General features: G+C 34.0%; 1 protein-coding gene across 5 annotated transcripts in view; it reads left to right on the top strand.

The window, feature by feature from the left end:
- Positions 1-15,188, top strand: part of KTN1 (kinectin 1) — a 111,834-nt gene that overhangs the window by 76,999 nt on the left and 19,647 nt on the right. For 3 of the 5 annotated variants that reach the window (XM_043919280.1, XM_043919281.1, XM_043919279.1), the window contains 8 exons: positions 53-121; positions 598-635; positions 2,385-2,475; positions 5,433-5,501; positions 6,510-6,547; positions 8,049-8,139; positions 10,147-10,233; positions 13,744-13,833. In XM_043919280.1, the coding sequence (XP_043775215.1) occupies positions 53-121; positions 598-635; positions 2,385-2,475; positions 5,433-5,501; positions 6,510-6,547; positions 8,049-8,139; positions 10,147-10,233; positions 13,744-13,833 (573 nt within the window). The remainder of the gene's footprint in view (positions 1-52; positions 122-597; positions 636-2,384; positions 2,476-5,432; positions 5,502-6,509; positions 6,548-8,048; positions 8,140-10,146; positions 10,234-13,743; positions 13,834-15,188) is intronic. The other 2 variants (XM_043919283.1, XM_043919282.1) reach the window with 1 other exon arrangement.

The raw sequence follows: 15,188 nt of genomic DNA, 5'->3' as shown, positions 1-15,188 counted from the left end.
CACGCTTTTTTATGTTTCAATATCAGTTTTATTCAGACTTATTCTTTTTCAGGATCTTCAGGAAGAAAACGAATCTTTAAAAACTCATGTTCAGGAATTTGCGCAGCATAAGTTTCAAGAGGTATAGTATAAACAGATTGCCAGCATATTTTATAAAAAGCGAGGAATCTCTATTTTACTGTACTAGAAAATAAAGAAGTTAATATATTCTCCTGAGTTTGTTTTTGCCATAAAAATTACTGTGGTATCGTAGTTTTATTGTTGTTGATAAAATAAAATTAACTTTTATTCCTGTCAAATCTGTTACTGGCTCTTTTGTCAACCTGAGTCTAAAAGCATTTCCTCTCCTTACTTTTTCAGATGGACTCTCATTCTCACCTTTAAGTGTCTGTTGTTTAATTGGTGTATTAATCTGTAATCCTTTAACAAGTGGATATTAAAAATTAAAGAAAATTCATTCTTTGTTCTATGAATGGCTCAATCTTAAATCTACCACAGATAATTGTGTTTTTATTTTATTGGTGACTGTTTCTATAATATGTTGTAGAACCTGATCTTTTTGACGTTAGAATTAAAAATGTGAAATCTGTTTCTTAGGCTTGTTCTGCATCACAATTTGAAGAACTTCAGATTGTGTAAGTATACTTTTAGTCAGCATTTTAAAGAAGAAATTTTCAATATTTTCTTGAATGTCCTTGAATATTATGATGAGTTTCTTCTAAGTCTTTAACTTTCTTGTTAAGTAGGAATTATAATCCAAGGGTAAATAAATCTCTATTTGGTGTAATAAAACAGAGACCTTTCAAGTGCTTTCAGATACCTGAAGACTGTCCTTTCCAAACTCTTCAAATGCATTCTCTAAAGTACTCTTTCTGTTAATATGGACTGGTTTTAAGTTCTCTCTCTCTCTCGTTTTGAATGAAGTATGTAATTATTGTAAAGAGAGGTTAAATTTATTTAAAATTAAAATCATTTTTATTACTTGAAAGATGAATATCTCTGAATTAACCAGAAGATAATCTTAGCCGTAATCTTGATAGTGAATATGGACTCTTTCTATAAAAGTAACTTGCTCTTTGGGGAAAGTAGTATCTTTTGTCATGTCAATCATATTGTGCCAAATAGTAAAAATATTCAATCTAATGAGCATGGGCTTCCCAGGTGGCGCTAGTGGTAAAGAAACCCACCTGCCAAGGCAGGAGACAAGAAGAGATGTGGATTCGATCTCTGGGTCAGGTAGATCCCCTGGAGGAGGAAACAGGAACCTACCCCAGTATTGCCTGGAGAATCTTATGGACAGAGGAGCCTGGCAGGCTACAGTCCATAGGGTCGCAAAGAGTCGGACATGACTGAAGTGACTTAGCATGCACCTATCATACATGCAATGAGCATAGGAAGTATTATTCTGTTCATCTTATCCTGTGAAGTCTGTTCTCTTAAATTGGTCTAAGTGGTAAAAAGTATATCTGGACTTAATCTTTTTGGCCTTCTATTAATTACTTTTAAGAGATTTTTGCTTAGATATGATCTTTTCATTCTTTATTGTTGTTTAAGAAGTGGCTCTTTGAAGCTGTTATCTTTAAAGAAGTAAAACATTGAAGATATTTGTTAAGTCATTATCTTCATGGAGAAAAAGGGGATGTCTCTATTTGTGGCACTAGTGTTGCTCATTTGTACAACTGTGTATCTTGTGGGCTTCTGTAACTGTCAAGGTGCTTTTGTATCATTTGCAAATAGAAAGCTGAGAGACATGTTTGAGGCCTGTTGTTAGCAGTCTGGTGGTGGTGGTTTAGTCGCTATGTCATGTCCGACTCTTGAGACCTCTTGGACTGTAGCCTGCCAGGCTCCTCTGTCCATGGAGATTCTCCAGGCAAGAATACTGGAGTGGATTGCCATTTCCTTCTCCAGGGGATTTTCCCAACCCAGGAATCGAACCCAGATCTTCTCACTGCAGGCAGATTCCTTACCGACTGAGCTACAAGGGAAGCCCTCTTAGTGGTATATAGATCATTAAAGTATGATTTTAGATTTGTTTCTACCTCACATTAAAAAATTAATGCAATATTTGGGGGAGCACTTTTAGGTTTACAGAGAAAATTGAGAGAGCAGTACAGAGAATTTCTGTATACCCTCCCCTTCATTTCTTATTTACATCTTATATTAGTGTGGTAATTTGTTACAATTCATGAGTGGAGTCAGTATATTGTTTTGACTGTCCATAGTATCCATTAGGGTTCCGTTTTGTGTTGTACATTCTGTAGGTTTTTGACTAATGTATGATGTATCTATCATTATAGAATCACAAAAGAAAAAGTTTATTGTCCTAAAATTCTATGCTCCTCCAATTCACCTAACTAAATATAACATCTTTGTAAAAATTCTAGGTTGAAAGAAAAGGAAAATGAAATGAAGAGATTAGAAACTATGCTAAAAGAGAGGGAGAGTGATCTTTCCAACAAAACAAAGCTGTTACAGGTAAATATGTTTACTTAAAATTATCATGTGAGTTAATAAGTTATCATGTACTGTCTTTGCATGTTTGAAAACAATTTTAACTACTAAAGAAGAAGATAGAATACAAAATGACATTCCCTCCCACCCAGATCCTGGGTCTCATTCCTCAGATAACTACTATCACTTGTTTATGTATCTTTTGAGTAAGTGCCCATGCATAAAATGTGTGTGTGTTTAAATATACTGTATTTTTAATTATACACACTTTTGTATTTTGCTCCTCTGCTCACCCAATTAATAATCTTTCTGAGATATTTCCACATAAGCACATTTTTATCTTAATGTTTAATGATGTTGTTAAATTTTTTGTATGATTGTATTACTATTTACAATCATACAGTCTTAGTTTATGAATACCTAGATTAGAGTTGTGTTTCCTGTTAAAACAATTATATGGTGAGTATCCTTAACACACACACCTTCTGTACTTACAGTACCATGCTAAGTTGCTCCAGTTGTGTCTGACTCTTTGCTACCCTTGGGACTGTAGCCCACCAAGGCTCCTGTGTCCCTGGGATCTCCCAGGCAAGAACACTAGAGTGAATTGCCATTTCCTTCTCCAGGTGGTCTCCCTGACCCAGGGATTGAACCCGTGTCTCTTAGGCCTCCTGCATTGGCAGGCTGGTTCTTACACAGTACTGTATCTGTATTTAAAATTCCTGCAAGTGAACTTTTGGGTGAAAGTTTTATGCAGAGGGTTTTTTCCCTTCTTGAAAGTGATAGTTAAAATAGAAAATATTATCACGTCAGCTTCATGTAGTTAGTATTGAAAGTCCTTATAGAGCTTTGTTTTGAAGTGATAGATTTTAGATGCCTGCATTGTCTCATGCATGTATGTGAAAGTTGGACCAGAAAGAAGGCTGAGTGTCGAAGAAGTAATGCTTTTGAACTGTGGTGCTGGAGAAGATTCTTGAGAGTCCCTTGTACTGCAAGGAGATCCAACCAGTCAATCCTAAAGGAAATCAGTCCTGAATATTCATTTGAAGGACTGATGCTGAAGCTCCAATAGTTAGGCCACCTGATGTGAAGAGCTGACACATTGGAAAAGACCCTGATGCTGGGAAAGATTGAAGGCAGGAGGAGAAGGGGATGACAGATGATGAGATGGTTGAATGGCGTCACTAATTCAATGGACATGAGTTTGAACAAACTCAGAGATCGTGAAGGACAGGGAGGCCTGGCGTGCTGCAGTCCACGGGTTGCAAAGAGTCGGACACGACTGAGCGGCTGAACAGCAACAGCATTGTCTCACATACTTGTTTTCACATTTTCTGCTCCAAGGGTTGGTTCTGACACATTCCCTTTTGTTCCCTAGTAGATTCATTTAAGATTTTGTCAGATAATGCTAAATTGCCCTCGCAAGTGTTTTTACTAATTCACACTCTGTGATAGACTGAATTACAACTCAACAACTAAATTACACTCAGTTGAACAACTGAACTACAACAACTAAATTACATTCTCCAACAGAGAGCCATTCATTTTCATCCTCATCAATACTGATGAAGATGAAAGATTTGATATTCTGTTTGGAAGACTGTTAGATTATTTTAATTTGCATTTGCTAGTGAGAGAAGTAGGGCTCCCCAGGTGGGCTCATTGGTAAAGAATCCTCCTGCCAATGCAGGAGATGTCGGTTCAATCCCTGGAGAAGGAAATGGCTACCCACTCCAGTATTCTTGCCTGGGAAATCCCATGGACAGAGAGCCTGGTAGGCTACAGTCCATAGGGTTACAAAAGAGTTGGCTATGGATGCTACCAGTGACTTAGTGACTAAACAAGAATGAGAGAAGTTAAGCACTCCTCATTTGTATATGAGTATTTGTAAATGAGTTTCCTAATTTCCTCCTCTTCGTTGACTGTTTTTTTAAACTAATTTAGTAAGATCCTTTTTACATAATAAGAGAAATTAGCCTTCTGTCATATGTGTGGCAATTTAAGTTTTTCTTTTGACTTCCTTTGTCCCCCCCCACCTTAGAAGTTTAAAACTTTTATGTACTCAGATATAAGTAATTTTCTGAGTTTGAAGTTTTGAAATTTATCTCTCCTATGATCATAAGAATGTTTTCACATGTTTTCTTCTAATACTGTTTATAATTTATTTATTTTTGCTTAGATGTTTTATTCACATGTAATTTAAGTTATGAGATTAGCATTTCAACCTTAAAAAAAGAAAAGACAAGCTACATTTTTAAGTAATCTGTTATTACTTTATTGCAGTGGTTCTCCCCCCTCCCTGCCTCACCCTTGCCCCAGTATTTGGAGACATTTTTGGTTGTCACAGCTGGTAGAGTGGTGCTGTTGCATCTAGTGGATGGAGACTATGGATACTGCTGAACATCCTGCAGTATGTAGGACAGCCCCCAACACAAAGACATATCCAGTCCAAAATTTCAGTAGAACTTGCCCTACTGATTTGAGGTATCACCCTGTAGTAAATTCCTACAGGTGTTTGGGTTTGTTTCTGGATTTCTTCCATTGAGACATACTCACTCCCCAGATAGTACAGAATAATTTAATTATTCCAATTTTATGCATGTGTGTGTGCTAAATTGCCTCAGTAGCATCTGACTCTTTGTGACCCTATGGACTGTAGCCCGCCAGGCTCCTCTGTCCATGGGATTCTCCAGGCAAGAATACTAGAGTGGGTTGCCATGTCCTTGGGCCTCCAAGGGATCTTCCCCACCCAGGGATCAAACCTGCTTCTCATATGCCTCCTGCATTGGCAGGCAGGCTCTTTACCACTCTTGCCATCTGGGAAGCCCTATTCTAATTTTATAAAGTGTTTTAATATAGGGCTTATTATACCGTTTGAAAATCTTTATTATTTTAGAATTTCTCTGGCTTGTATGATATGTTTTAAAGTTTATATTGAAAATAAAAATTTCTGTATTCATGTTTAATTTTTGTTTACATAGGAAGTACAAGATGAAAACAAATTGTTTAAGTCCCAAATTGAGGAGCTTAAGCAACAAAACTACCAACAGGTAGGTTTTGTTAGATGCTTTGCCTTTTATTTATGTGGTAAAAATTTTATGACTCATGATGTTTGCCTTTTCATTGTTTTGTTTATTTATAACTGTTTATCAAATTTCCTAAAATATAAAGCAGTTTGTTATGTCATAGCCAAGATATGATAATCTATAGTTTATAAAGTATCCACAATATTACTATATATATATTCCAGCTCTGTTTTGTATCTGTGTGTCTATGTTTTCAGATCCTTTAGAATGCTTTCCTTAGCAAGTCAGATAAAATCCTTTAGAGGTCAGTTTAAAACTGTGTGTATGCCTTAATTCTTCCCCTTTTCTCAGAACATCTACAATTGGAGAGAAACTAAGAAATGTGTAATATCTAAGTAATAATTTACCACTATTCAAAATACTTTTTCAAAGTATAATTCTGCCTGGTAAAAATATGATGTATATGTTTTTTTAATTGTTGCCAAAATAGTCTTTAAATTAATTTATCTTATGTATGTATATGGGTAAACTGGAAACTATTTTGAAGGACAAAAGAATTAGCGTCCTTGTCAACAAGAAGTTTATAGCAGTTTAGTTTGGGAGATTATAGTCATCAAGCTTAAATACTGTATATGAAGGGCTATATACATAATATGTAAATATTATGTAAAAGTTTTTACATGCAAATTACCTAACCTTTCCTTCATTAATGGTTTTTGGAAACTTAACATAGTCAAATATGAATTGTGCATTATGAAAATTTAAATTAACTCAGTGCTTTGCACTTGATAGGAAACTGATATATATTTAAGTGAAAAGTTTAAGACTATAGTGACAATGAAGGTTTGATTTAACACTCAATACATTTTATAAATGTGTACATGTTTTTATTAAAATTACTTTTTGATGGCATATCAATTATGCTATAGTTTTACCTTTGGTGTTGCCTTAATTTATGTCTGAGAAGAGTTTTAATTATTTGCAGTCTTCTGGAAAGCTTTGTTTTAAAGTAACATTGAACTCTTTTAATAGGCATCTTCTTTTCCCCCTCATGAAGAACTGTTAAAAGGGTAAGTAATAATCTTTATTCACAATTTGAAAAGTGGTAAATTTTTATTACTAAATAGTTCTCAGATAAGCAATTTAATGTAATTGCAAATGCTCCCCTACTTTTTACAGTTCTATTTGGATTTCTTGGATAGTAGATCAAAGAGCTTAGCTATGCCTTTGGCTGAGCTAATGTACCTTTTATGGTATTAAATATTTGGGTTTCTTTGAACATTTTGTTGAGCGTGATACTGGTTTTTCAGGCATTCAGAAAATATCTAATCACATATAGCTATACTTTGAAGCCTTTACTAATTTACCTTAAATTATCTCACGTATTCTACTGATACCATTATGGAATTGAACCATGCAAACTTTGGTTTAGCTTCTGCATTAAAAAAGCAAATCTTGTAATCTTTATGGTTGCTCTCTTTTAAGGAGTTTTTTTGTTTTTGTTTTTTTTAACTGAAGCATTTTTATTGTGGGTCTGTATTTTTCTCTAAGAGGCTGTATTTAAGGTCATTTCAGATAAGTTGGTATGCTTCAACATGTTAAATGTCAGCCACATTAAGTATATTCAGTGAAATATCTATATGTTCTTCCATCTTGACTTGTTTACAAAGTTGGTGGTTTACAAAGTTACTAGTTTAGAATTATTTACTGTTAAATTGGGTCTTAAGATTGACTATGTAAAGCAAGGGTCAGCAAACAAACTTCTTTTTAATAAATGGCCTGATAGTGGATATTTTAGGCTTTGTGGGCCACATAGTTTCATACTCTTTTTTTCCTTTATTCCCCACAATTCTTTAAAAACATAAAATCAGCTCTTGGCTTGAAGTTCATACAAAACCAGACTGTGGGTCTTGCCTAGAACTCTAGTTTGCGAACCCCTTATATAGAGCCTTATTCTTAGGGAAGAGGTATTTGTAATTTAATTTTCTACCCTAGCTACTTCTCAGCTATAACAGAATCAAAGTATAAATCTTTGCCATTTCTTTCTGCATTTCTGGGAAGTAACTAAGTCATTTGACAGAGCCAAAATAACATGAATCCTAAGACTGTTACGAAAGTGAAATGAGAACACCTACCTTACGTTAATGTCATACTTTTATTGTGGGTTAGCCACTGAAAGTCATAATGATTTCATTACCTTCTGAAAAAAAATTTAAGGGAGTGCACCTACATCACTTTTTACTCTTGTGAAAATAGTTACTTCACTGCCCTAGTTAAAAATAGAAGTAACTACAAGTATAGCAGTTCATGTATTCATGAACTGTTTCTTAGGGGATGGTTTCTTTTTAGCATAAATGTCAACATATACTGTAAAGTTTTATTTATTTCTGAAAATAAGAATTCATTCTGAAAATAAATTTTCTGTGGTAACTGTAGTTAAGCCTAAAGAGTTTGCCTAGGTTACTGTGTTTTTCAAAGCATCACCTACTTGCTGTTTTTATTTTGTAGTAACTAATATTATGTTCACTGTTTACCTAAAATACTGTTATATAAATCCATTTTCTGGTTTAGAATTTCAGAAAGAGATAAGGAAATAACTGATCTCCAGAATGAGTTACATTCTTTGAAGGATGCTGTTGAACACCAGAGGAAGAAAAATAATGTAAGCAAGTCTTTACCAGAATAAAGCTTATTATTATTTCACTGAAATCCATGGATTAGAATTCTTTTAATCTACTTTTAGTTTAAATTTCTTAATCTTTGTAGGAAAGTACTGTTTTGTGTATAGGTTTTTTGAGAAGATTATTGGGGAAATCACTTTATTAGAGAGTAGATTTTTTTTTAATGAATAAGTGAAAAGTCCATTTTGTACACATCTGAATATTTAAATATTCGAGTTAGAATTATTATAGCTTCAGCTTAAAAAGAAACCTATAGTTTACTTTCTGTTGAACCTTTACTGGAAAATTATTCTTTCAGCTCATTATCTTAAAGGCTTTTCTTTTTTTGACTGGGCTAGCCTTTTTGTAAACTATAAGAGTAATGCCAGAATTCAGACTTAGTATTTTCAGTAATTATATGTCTTTTGAAGTCTCTGGCACTTCCCTTTTTAAACTGAGAGGCGTTTTCAAATTTTGGTGATTAAGCATGTTAGAGGCCTCACAATCTGAATACATTTAGGTTAGAATGGATGGGATAGTGCCCTGAGAAATATTGACAAATAGTAAATTTAGATAAGTTTCTTAAAGTCTCTCTGATCAGAAGACGACAGCCTTAAGTAGAATACAAGCATTCTTGCTAGATGAAAAATTTTTGCACACACAAGTTTCATTGTTAAGACTTGAGCAAAGTTAGAAATGTTATTGAAATCTAAGCTGGTATTTTCTAATGAAATTTGATTTTTCAAAGTTTGCTTTAATTTGTTAATTTAACAAGTTGACATGTTTCTGCTCCCCTGAGTTTGTCAAAATTAGGTATGTGAATTGCCCTTTGTGTGTTTGTAACGTTACTAATAGCATTGCTTGGCCAGAAAACCAGAGATGAATTTGCCAGTATTACTGTTAACATCCTAGCTGTGTTTTATGATGGGAATTGTAAGATAAGGATGGCATAGTAATGCCAGTTTAACGCAGCAGCAGCAGCAGTGCTGGAGGCATTGCAGAGTGTGAAAAGAGCCGGGACACTGGAGGCCAGCAGATCGTGACGTCAGTCCGTTCTAGTTCTGCCTTCTCATTTGCTTTGTACACGTGGTCATGTTTATTAACTTACCTGAGCTGTGGTTTTGCCATCTATAGAATGGGAATACGTACCTCTTCTGGTTGTTATGAGGATTAATGAAAATTTATGTGAAGTGCCAGGTACAGTGTTGGACACACAAGTAAGCATTCAATACATAGTGGTTATTGGCTTTTTAGTTTTTGTTTTTAATCTTTTTAGATTTCTAAATCTGAAGAAAGACTGAAATATAGCAGATTGTCCTTATTAATATTTGCTAATGAAATGCTGTTAAAATAGATCTTTCAGAGCGCAGCTTCTTTCTCTTACAAAAGAATGGGTTTTATAGCTTTCTAGCCTCCCTGTTTGCCTTGATCAAGTAGCTTGTGCAATTCCTGTCAGGTGGTTTTTTGGTATGCACATTTAACCATGCCAGGAAAGATAGAGAAATACAGTGAATTCCTATGTCATTCCCAGGTAGACTTGAAATATGTTAAATCAATAAAACATATTTAGAGGAAAAATTGTTATGCTGCAGTGGAAAGTCCCATGAATGATATGGGTCCTGTTTAAAAGTCATAGTTAAAGCCTTTATAATACTTGTGTATTTGTTCTGTCCTTAATCCTTTGATATTCGATGTACCTGAAATTATATTTGTAATCTTGGTTTCTGTGCTTACTTTTGAATGCTTTCTTCTTTGTCTTGTGTGCATAGTAATTACTTTAAAGCTGGCGTATTTGGTGTGTATACTAAAACATGGAAAGTGGGCATCTTTATTTTCTCATTCAAACTTCTAAACATTGCTTTTTATTTTTTTGCTAATATACATATTTTCCCATTGAAATAATTTTGCCGTAACCAGCATTTAAATGCAGTGCAAAATACTGATGAAGCAAAAAGCAAAAATATTTCAATAATGGATAAACTGAAATCATTTTTTCTAAAAATGATTAGGACCTTCGGGAGAAAAACTGGGAAGCAATGGAAGCATTGGCATCAACTGAAAAATTGCTGCAGGACAAAGTGAACAAGACTTCCAAGGTTGTAATGCTAACTCCTAGAAACAATCCACTGAACAGAGAAAATCTGCAGCTTGTCTTAAAATCTGACTAAAGCATTTAATTTTACTGCAATTTAAATATAAAATCTCCTTATCATCCATATTTATCACCTCTGCCATCTCTGCTTTTTTCATCTACTCCTTGAAGCTTTAATTTTGGGCATGCTGTTTTGTTGTGATTACCTGATTTTTTGAGCTTTGGTGATTACTGCTTTAAGCTTAAGAGTCTCAGGAGACCTGTGCTACCCATGTAAGCTCTTGTCAGACAGAGTGTACCTCTTGGGTTGGTTAAGAGAACTTGGTGCAAACTGAGCCAAAAAAAGTCTAGTCTCATTAACAAACACACACCCAGTGGACTCTCCTAGATTCTCTGAGGCATACCAAGATGACTCAGACAAGGTGGAAAACGATGAAAGTCTTCAGAAGTACAAGGAAGGCATCGATTTTGGATGTGTTATTGGGCATGGTCCCTTAGAAGCGATGAAATTAAACTAGGTTTTTAAGCAGCTGGACGATAATGATGCATGTATGTTTAGTATACAGTATTAGTATAAGGGATAATTCTCTTAACTGGAGTATATAAAGTACTCCTGAAACGTATATCCTCCCTCTGTCTTACAGATAATTAAGAATTCTCCCTGAATTCAAGTTGTTCCATGGATTTAAAGATTTGTAATCAATTAGAATTGAGAAATTGAATTTAAAGATTGAGAGAAATAAATGGGGCGGTTTCAAGAATTTTGAAAATTCCTACCAAGAATAAACTTGGAACAGAATTGTTGAGTTTTTGTTATGGGTTAAAGTTCATTCTGTTATTCAATTCAGCATTCTAGAACTATCAATATTTTGTGTGCTAAGGTAATACGTTGAATTTTAAATGTAAGTCTTTATGGCATTTGAAGGACTTTTTAAAAAAAAAGCAGAGTAGAATTGTAATAAAAATTTTAACCAAATATATGTTTGTAGTTATATTTCCTTTAGTGTGATGGGTATGTGTTTAGTTACATACTTACTCATCAGACCCTAATTTTCACTAAAACCTTGATTTGAGACAGCTAGCAAATATTGGGACCAGAGAAATCTAGACCAGAGAACAGAAAAATCTAGGCTAGCTTGGACATTATTGTTTCATTGTCAGTGGCTGCAGTCAGCTCTGTCAGCAGTAGGGGCTCTGTATAGTTTCTGATTGTTTCTATAACTTTGGTTTTCACTGTTAAGATCTCCGAGTTAGCTTTTATTTTGCTAATGAGGCTGGTTATCTACAAAGTGCTAAACTCTTAATATCATGCTATTCCTATAAGAAGTTATATACCACTTGGCATTCTTGCATGTTATGATTCCAAAAGAAAACTAGAATTTGTTTCACCATGTGTTTGGTGATGAATAGAAGAATTTATCTATGTTTCAAACCTCATCACCAAATGCATGATGGTCTCTTGCATGGCTAATGATCTATAGAGCATAGACTTTATACTCTTTCTCTGTTTTAATGTGTATATTTAGACAGCCCTGAGATAGCATAGGTATAAAGTGATACTGATTAACCTATAGACTACAAGTTGTACTGTAAGGAGTAAATATGTTCTTGAGGAGCCACTGTAAATGACAGGTTCACATGAAAGACATTTCACACATATTACACTTGATAAAAATAGTAAGGAAATTGTAATAGTAGGGAAATAATGATAATGATGCAATCTTCAGTTATATCTTTTCCAGATTTTAAGGTGGAATGGAAATTGCTATTCACAACCAAACTACTATGTCAAATGAAAACTTTTTACTTAACTTGTTGGTTTACCTTTGTTCTTGTTAGTTACAAATTAGACATCTATTTCCTTTAGTTAGATTATTCTTCCCTTGGGGAATTTTCAAAAAGTTTTCTGTCTCACAGTCTCTCTTCCTAACTGATTTTCTTTAGAGGTTGCACCACTGCTTCTATGCTTCGTTGCTCAGTCGTGTCTGACTCTTTGTGACTCCATGGACTGTAGCCCGCCACTCCTCTGTCCATGGGATTTTTCAGGCAAGAATACTGGAGTGGGTTGCCATTTCCTTCTCCAGAGCATCTTCCAGACCTAGGGATCAAACCCCTGTCTCCTGTGTTTCTTGTACTGCAGATGGATTCTTTATCTGCTGAGCTATCAGGGAAGCCCACCACTTCTATGGTCAGATGATAAAAATGAGCTCTTGATTGTTTCTGAATTAGCTGTTAAATCATTTTCCTTAAATGAATGTACCTTATTTTATGCAGTTAGATGGGTATATTTCTGAAAAATAGTGGGCTTTATTGAGTTATTGGAAATATTCCATTAAAACTCATTGAATTGTTGAAAATACTCTATTAAATATTCCATTTTTAAAATCCTGCCATTAATCTGAGTAAAGTAACAGCATTTTATATGTACAGAATATGATTAATCTCTAGCTTCTTATTGCGTAACTTTAGATTTTTTATACCATTTTATACCATTCTCAAAATGAAGTGTGTGCATCTTAAATCTGTAATAGATCTTAAATCTGTAATGGATTTGAAAGGTCAGTTTAAATAATGGGGGAAAGATAGGCTTGAGATCTTGCTAGCTTGCTTGCCTTCTTGTCACCTGTTGAACTTCACCAGTGTTTTGAGATGATTTTCTTGGCTTTGTTTAGATGTGTATTTTTATAGATGTCTTTTTTTAATCTTGTAGAGATAATTTGAATATTAGATATCTATTTTTTGTGTGATCAAATCATTATCCTAATTTTGACAAACTGTGGCTTTGAATTAATCATTGATACCCATTAGACTTGGATTTGAAATCACCAAATCTAGACATGCGTTTGTAATACTTATCTTTAAATTTACAGCTGACAGAGTCCATTCATTTGTGTCAGAATTAGTTTTCTTGATGTATGGCATTGGTGAAGTAGTATACCATCAATTTTCCCTCTTTCTCTTTACTCCTTTTTTCATATGTACACTTGTCAAATTTTGGTGGTTCTTTTTTCCCCCTTTGTTTAGCATAAATAGCTTCATATGACCTTGAAACTGGAAGTATCAAAGTTGCCATTTTGATCCCATGGTATCATCATCCATCAGAGATGTATTTTTTGGAAAGAGACTTGGCAGCTCAGTTATGTCACCCAGATGCATACTTTTTGCATGTAGCTTGTTTTAGCGGTAGGAAGTGTTTTTTGTTTTGGTTTCATTTTTGAATTGTTCCTGGAGGGTTATCAATTGATGGCAAGGACACTGTTCATATTGTCAGATATTGCCTCAGCTTGATTAGTGTAAGACATTATTTGTCACTTAGGATGCCTTTGAGATTTTGCAGATTTTTTTCTTATGTAAGCATTTTGATATTTCAGAATGGGAAATTTGAACATTTGTCATTAAGAAGAATTTTAAAAATACCATTGCCTTTTCTTCCTTTAAGCTTAAAAGACTGTAGCTTTTTTATTTTTCAATTCTATAATCTTCTGAGTTTGATTTGGTGCTTCCTCTGCTTTAGGAAAGACAACAACACGTGGAAGCTGTTGAGTTAGAAGCTAAAGAAGTTCTCAAAAAATTATTTCCAAAGGTGTCTGTCCCTTCTAATTTGGTAAGATTAATTTATTATTTTTTAAAACATAACATCTTTATCATTATTTAAGGAAGTTGTGAATAAGTAGCATTAGCACTCTGCATTTGGTTTTAAAGGTGTGCTTATCAGTCTTTCTCATTTTTAACCTAGGGTGTCTTGAGTAGTTAAAATCAGGTAACTTGGTTCAAAATCATTTATGTTGTTTCATTTGCTACTTTATTGTAATCTATAAAATTTATATATAAGACATTATTTAGGTTATAAACACCATAAATGGGAAAGAAATATTTCTTCATAAGTCAATGGTGGTTGAATGTGAAAGTGTTAATCACTCAGTTGTGTCCTACTCTTTGCAACCGCCATGGAGTGCAGCCCACCAGGCTCCTCTGTCCATGGAATTCTCCAGACAAGGGTGTTGGAGTGGGTAGACATTTCTGTCTCTAGGGGATCTTCCTGACTCAGGGATCAAACCCTGGTCTCCTGCATTGCAGGCAGATTCTTTACTGTCTGAACCACCAGGGAAGACCCAATAGTGGTTAATAAATCAGTAATATTCTTAATGACTTTATTAAAAATAGAACTTAATTTTAGGAACACTTTATTTTAAAAAGTATTTAATACTAAGAACCAGACTCTCTTTATTTCAAAACTTAAGATTTTGGTCATCTGTTAACTTTTTAAGCAAAAGTCTTGAAGATGATTTGGAATAACTTGTTTTATTTGAGATTGTATGTGTTTTCAATGGGAGAGAAAAGTTTGCTTGATTCAGAGAATATAATTATTTGAGGGCAGAGAAGGAAAACCAATAAGTGTGCATATAGTTTTCTAAAATGATACTATAGGTCTTTTTCCTTTTAATGGAAAATTATACATACAGTCAGAAGTAGAGAGAATAGCATGATGAACCTGATGTACCTAGTATCTCACCTTAACAATTACCTATACGACATGCATTGATACTGACAGACTTGTTTTACCGCTAACCCTGTACTTCCTAAGTTATTTTGGAGGAAGTCAAACATCAGAGCATTTCATCAGTAAATATTTCTAAATAATAAGGATTCCTTAAAAAAAATACTATTATTCTATTTTTAAAAAATTAAAAAAAAATTTCTTATACATCTAGTCAATACTTGAATTTCTTCAGTTGTGATACAACGTATTTTAATGAAGTAATAACAACTTATTGTAGTTTGTTTTAGTCAGGATTCAAATAAAGTCAACATGTGATTGATTTAAGATGTCTTTTAGATACTTTTTATTCTATGAGTTCCCTTTTGTCAGCATACCTTCTGGCCCACTTTTTTTTTTTTTTTTTTTTAATGTAGTGGTTTCAAGTTCATTTTCCCAGTCTGGTTTTAGCTGACTGCGTT

This window comes from Cervus elaphus, chromosome 12 (assembly GCF_910594005.1).
Source record: "Cervus elaphus chromosome 12, mCerEla1.1, whole genome shotgun sequence".
NCBI lineage: Eukaryota > Metazoa > Chordata > Mammalia > Artiodactyla > Cervidae > Cervus > Cervus elaphus.
Note: the sequence above shows the minus strand (reverse complement) of the source record. Positions and strands in the feature narration are given on the sequence as shown.